At 31.8% G+C, this 6,883-nt stretch overlaps 1 protein-coding gene across 1 annotated transcript; it reads left to right on the top strand.

Moving 5' to 3' along the window:
- Positions 1 to 4,769: 4,769 nt before the first annotated feature.
- Positions 4,770 to 5,711, top strand: LOC138824936 (olfactory receptor 4L1-like). The gene has a single exon (XM_070019336.1). It carries the CDS (start codon positions 4,770 to 4,772, stop codon positions 5,709 to 5,711), a length of 942 nt encoding a protein of 313 aa, XP_069875437.1.
- Positions 5,712 to 6,883: the final 1,172 nt, after the last annotated feature.

The following is a 6,883-nucleotide window of genomic DNA, read 5'->3' on the forward strand; positions in this document are numbered from 1 at the left end:
AAAAAGCCCAGATATGCTACAATAGATGCATGAAGCAAAATTATGTAGTACATATACACCATAGAATTTTACTCAACCTAGAATAAATCATGTTAAGTGAAGTAAGCCAAGCTCAGAGAGACAAAGGACGTAAGTTTTCCCTAATATGTGGAAGCTAAATCTAAAAACGGGGTGAAATATATATATGGGACTATAGGCATTCATATATTAACAGTCATACTAAAGGAGGATAGTCTAAGGGAAGGAATACAAAGGCATAACTTGTGTGAACATGTAAAATACTATTTATTAAAATGAATTCTGGGAAATGAAAACATTCCGGGTTTTGTTGTTGTTTTTGCTGGTGGTGGTGGTGTTTGTTTTTGCTGTTTTTTTCCTTTGTTTGTGTCTTTCTACAAGTAAGGGCAGAAGGACACAAAAATGGATGGAGGAAAGTCAACAAATGCAGTTATGGTATTCACTATACACTATGTGAAAAATGAAATATACAACTTGTAGGCAGGGACAGAAAGGAGAAACTGGAATTAAGTGAAGGAAGGAGTGACATTGTACAAGTGGAATTGTATTCATTACTCACTACCTGATTTATGCAACTATAACCCTGTGGATATTAACTCTATAATGACTATTTTTTAAAAGCTCATTTAATTGCTTATCTAAATAAATAGTCTTTGAATAAAAAATTGTATTCCTTAACTGATTTATGAAAGGGTAACCCTTTGTACAACATCTTAATACTAGCAACACATTCATCTTTTTAAAAATTAAAGTTAATTATCAATTCTAATTTGCTCAGTGTAAAGACTGTAAATTAATTTTCCTTCTATAATTATTAAACTAATGATAACTTCATATTTATCAAATAATATTAAAATGATTATGTTGTCAGAAATCAATCATCATTTTCTGTAAGTATTCTCAATTATATACCAACCACAACTTCAATTAGTAGAAAGTTTACATGACTATTACACTTTGAGAACTCATGATTCCACTTAAATGAAAGAAGTTCTCTTCTGGACTCAAGGGAAACAAACATATTTATCTTAATAATTCCCCTGGAGATTAAGATCTCCAGCCTGAATCTTATGTAAGTGTCCTCTGTGTCCCTCTTGTTACATTTACTAACCCAAAATCTATTTTCATGTCTTTATGACAGGTTAAAAAAACTGTCAGGTTAAAACTATTCCAACTTATATTCAGAGTTTCACTGTGTCTACATTTCTTTGAAGAAGTTATTCCTCATTCCTAACTGGTAGGTTTAAATAGCAATGCTAAGAACACATTATACTTACATACTTTAATAAAAGAAAAGACATTTTACAAGGGTTATATAATTGAATGGAATATAATTTTCTAATCACAAAGCCAATATTAAAAAATAGGTTTGGGAAGTGGCGCTGTGGCTCAAGTGGTAGAGGGTTCGCCTTGAGCTGAAGAGCTGAGGGACAGTGCCCAAGCTCAGAGTTCAAGCCCCACGACCGACCAAAAATAAATAAATAAATAAATAATAGGTTTGACCAAAATGAATATGGAAAATAATATTTAATGGCAGCAGAAACCTATGATGAGTAAAAACCTATAGTCTGAAGTATTAGTTTTACAGTATGAGCTTGAGTTTCGGAGATAGAAACCTGAATTAGTTTAATCCACATGATACATAAGAAAAAGATTACTTGAGCATGATAAAATAATTTAATATTATTTTCTTCCTTAGTTAAATTAACATTTGTGACAAATCTGATATTCAATAAAACTTCAGATTAAAACTTGGAATGTATTCAGTTATTTTAATTTAGTATTACTTTGGTAATTTATGTTTTTCTTTTCTTCAGGAGATAGTTATGGAATATCATGAGTGATAAATGATTGATTTAAAAGTCATTTGTATATATTTTTAACAATACCAATCTACTTACGTTTGGTTGGTACTACTAACATCCTCCTTTTGTTAAACTTTCAACATACTAGTCTTATTATTCTAAATCCTCTAGTATTTTTATATAGACTAAAATATATATTATTGTGATTATGAATGTTTTATTATGTGAGAACAAAATTTTGGTGCATTATTTTAAATTTGGTATATTATTTTAATACAAAAAATATCTATACTCATTTTCCAGTTTTTTGACTTGTCACTTTTCATATTGGTCAGTGATAAAGGTCCATAAAAAAACATAACAATTCTCATGATTTATAGAAATATGAGTGTTCTGTTTATACATTAAAAAAAAACTGTTATACTTTTCCACATACAGTAACTTGGGTAGCTCAGTGATCGTTTGGAAATACATTGACTAGTTAACATAGGCACACATGGTTGACATCATTTTAGCTTCCTTTTCCTAAGCAAGAAATTATAATTGAAAGGAATATAATCATTTTTCATTTAAAAAATCACTTGAAAACCTTGCTATGCTTTTCCCACAGCAAAGATCATTCATTACATTCTCAAACAAAATTTGTTCTAGAACAAATCTAATCACTACTGATCCAATTTTAGGAAGTTATAATCTGTCATTTTATGTCTTTCTGGTTCAATTATATAAACATACTTCTATTTTTCCATTGAGGTTTAAACTACTTCTATTTTTCCATTCCAGTTTTCTTAGTTACAGGTCTGAGTAAAAGAACATCTTTTGAAAATATTTAGTATTTTATCATATAAAATTGCAGTTATGAGTAATTTTATCAACCTCAACAATTTTCAGTCTTTATAAATAGAAATGGAAAGATATAAAATTTTGGAAATTTTAATACTGTTATAAAACACTCTTAGAAATACTAATTAATGTTATTATTTGCTTTAAAATATGCAAGTATGATTATGAAAAACTAAAATCTTACAGGTTTAAATATTCATTTCTGATGTTGTATTACAAGTTTTAAATGTTAAGCTAACCACTTACTTTACCTTACAGGCCAATGAAGAAAGCAGTCTTGTGATTTTTCTCCTGTTAATATTATGGTGAAAATTACATGGTTTTGAAAATAATTTCATATGTAGTGTGCAGATGCATTACTGCATGGATGGAGATTCCAGAGATGAAAATAATTTTTTAGGATTCAAAACTGTGTAATTATGCAAAGCATATTAAACAGAGTACCATAGTTTAATCACTATTAACATATCATTACAATCAAGAAAAAATGAGATTAATTAAAAAACAAAATTTAATAAATGTAAATACACACACCAAATATATATTCAACAAAATATACAGTTTATTTGATACATTCTATCATTTAAAGCCTTTTTATAATCCACATGATTAAATACTTGGTTTATTTTATTATTACAAAAAAATTCAATATTCTGAGGAGTTACCAAATTTTCTTTATTAATCCTTAGACCCTGATTAGAACTTTAGTTTTTAGATAATTTTATTCAGATATGTTTATTAAAGAAAGCCTTCTTATAATTGATAAACTCAAGCCAAACAATGAAAAGTCAGTCTAGTATGGTTTGATCCATAAGTAAGACTTCTAAAGAGAAAAATCAAATAACAAAATATCCACATGAAAACTAATGCATGATCCATAAGTGAGCTAATGGTTTCAGGTTACTGTGGGAAAGTATGGAGTACAAACATCAGGATGAATGAACTTGGATGTAAGTTTTAAGTCCTTGTGCACAGTTTCAATGCATCTGAGGAGTATACTGGGAACAAAGAAGGGATGATCCACATTTAAGAGTCAAGCAAACACAAATACTAGTACCAAAGTCTTGGTGGTTGTAGAAGACCTATATTAGTAAAGCATCCAAAGTGACATTAAAAGAAGCCAGAGATTGAATAGAAGAGCCCAGAAGTGTTTCTCAGATTAATTACAACTTTATTCCAGAAGAAACAAAAACCTCAACGCTAAGAAAGATTTACTTCCTCACTCAAGAATTCCTAAAATGGCAATTAAATTATCTGAAAAGGACCAGTATAAATATACAATAAGTAAATCTTTAGGATTAAATGAAATTACTACCATTACTTTTTTTTAAAAGGTAGGTGAAATATACTTTAGCTTATAAAAGAGTACTAAATGAATTCACTTATAAAATGTTTGGTTGTGTCCGAAACCAGTGGTTCAAGTCAGGAACCAGTAGCCTCTAGCTACACAAAAGACTGAGATCTCAGGATTGCAGTTTAAAGCCAGCTCCTCCAGAAAAGTGAGAACCTTATCTTTGATTAACTACCAAAAAAGCCAGAAATGAAGCTGTGGCTCAAGTAGTAGAATGCTAGGCTTGAACAAAAAATCTAAGGGACAGAACTCTGGACCTGAGTTCAAACCCTAACAGCAACACACAAATAAATATAGAAAATGTGTTTTATAATTTAGCTCATGCGCTTATGTGGATACTTTATACAAGAGGGAAGAATGAGTAACAGGAAGCATAAAATTCAATGGTTATGTTCTTCACTTAGACTTAACAGCAGTTTGACTTGCTTAATTCATTGATCAAACTGGACTCTGATCATGAAATTATAATAGAGACAAGTACATAAGGGAATATAATACATATCTGAACATCAGATGTTCAGAATTTGATAATAAATTTCTCATTTTTATGCCTTTCTGACAGAAAAAGTGTAGTACTGCCAATGCGATTTACACTAATTAAATGGCATTATTCTGCATAAATGTCCAATTTCTCTTTCTGTAGCAAAAATATTCTCTTTCTGTATGTTCGTAGTTTGAAACCTACTACTTATTAACTTATCTTGTTTTCCAGATTTTCTTTCTTTAAAGGCTCTTTGAGAAACAGCATCTAGATGGATAGAAAAAACAGCTCAATGATATCTGAGTTTGTTTTGTTAGGGCTCACCAGCAGTTGGAAACTTGAAATTTTCTTTTTTTGCATATTTTTGGTGGCCTATGCAGCAATCATGGCAGGGAATCTACTCATTGTTATCACTGTAACCTTTGACTCCCAGCTCCATTCAATACCAATGTACTTCCTCCTGGGAAATCTCTCCTTTCTTGATATGTCTCTTTCTACAATAACAACCCCTAAGATGGTGACAGATTTCCTCAGGGAGACTAAAACTATCTCCTTGTGGGGTTGTATGACTCAGATGTTCTTCCTTCACTTCCTAGGGGGAAGTGAGATGACTCTTCTCATAGTCATGGCTGTCGACAGGTACATTGCAATATGCAAACCTCTTCACTACACAGCCATCATGAACCACAGGGTGTTGGTGGGATCTGTGCTGCTGTCCTGGGCTGTTGGTTTTGTGCATACAATGAGCCAGATGGTCTTCACTGTCACCTTGCCATTCTGTGGCCCCAATGTAGTGGATGACATATTTTGTGACCTTCCCCTAGTATTGAAGCTTGCCTGCACTGAGACCTATGTTCTGGAGTTGCTGGTTATTGCTGACAGCGGTCTGTTGTCTTTCATCTGCTTCATACTCTTGCTCATTTCCTACACTATCATTCTGGTTACTGTGCGCAGTCGCTCCTCAGCAGGACTCTCCAAGGCTCTGTCTACACTGTCTGCTCACATCACGGTGGTGACGCTGTTCTTTGGGCCCTGCATTTTCATTTACATTTGGCCATTTAGTAGCTTCTCAGTGGACAAATTTCTTTCTGTATTTTATTCCGTTATCACTCCCTTACTAAATCCCGTTATTTACACTCTGAGGAATCAGGAGATGAAATCAGCCATGAGCAGATTGAGGACAAGACATGTGAGCTCCAGACAGACCTCATAGAGAAGAGTGAAGATGAAGACTTTTAGTGAAAAATCCTGTAAATTACATTTGAAATTAGGTTGCCAGTTCTTTGTTTTGTTTTGTAGATTTTTTTAATAATTATATTGTACACTGAAATTTTCAAGTATATTTTCTTATTGCATTTGTATAACATTCATGTTGCAACAAAGTTCTATTCACAGAAATTCAATTGTACTTTTTAATGTGATAGAATGTTACAGAAATTGTTCTTTATATTTAGAAATCCAGAAATTTCTTAAAGTATCCTTTTTAAATAAAAAGAAACAATAGTTAAAAAAAAAACAGGTGCTCATGGCTCATCCCTGTAATCCTACATATTCGTGAGGCTTTAACCTGAGGATCACAGTTTGAAGCCAGCCTGGGCAGGACAGTCCATTAAACTCTTATCTCCAATTAACCACCAGAAAACTGGAAGTGGTGCTATAGCTCAAGTGGTAGAGCACTACCCTTGAGAAAGAGAGTTCAGGATCAGCATCTACACCCCAAGTTCAAGCCCATGACTGGCCAAAACAAAAGAAAGGGAGAGAGGGAGAAAGGGAAAGAAAGAGAGAAAGAGAAAAATAGAAAATGAGATTGATGTGTGTGTGTGTGTGTGTGTTTACTTTTAACTATGAGTCTAACTTTGGATTTTAAAGTAGTTCCTTTATGGGAAAAATAGTAGGAATGGACAAAGAAAGAAAGGCTTGACAGGAGTGTATGGATATTGTAGAAGATATAAATACATATACACATATACATATATATGCATAAATATATATGTATCTATATAATACCAAATTGAATCTAGTCAAAACTTAATTTTAATGAGGAAGAAAGGGAATTGAGTAACAAATTTGATCAAAAAACATAATATCCAAATTGTAAGTATCACAGTAAAGCACATTTTTGCAATTAAAGATTTTTAGAAAGTTAAAAATGTTTTAACGTGTTAATTATTCTAAACTCAAATATGGACAATTACAATTACATGTTGACCATGATAATGTGGAAAGATTATTATTGAGCTGGTACAATGATCATATTCATGAGTGATTGATATGCATGAGAATTGCATAGAAAGTAGCTTCTGTGGATTTCTGAATTCAAATCACAACAAAACAGAAAATATGTAAGCTAGTTAAGTTACATTGAGGAAAGCTTAAGTTGTACTA

Source organism: Dipodomys merriami, unplaced genomic scaffold, assembly GCF_024711535.1.
Source record: "Dipodomys merriami isolate MVZ:Mamm:240054 unplaced genomic scaffold, mDipMer1.0.p SCAF_130, whole genome shotgun sequence".
In the NCBI taxonomy this organism is placed as follows: Eukaryota; Metazoa; Chordata; class Mammalia; order Rodentia; family Heteromyidae; genus Dipodomys; species Dipodomys merriami.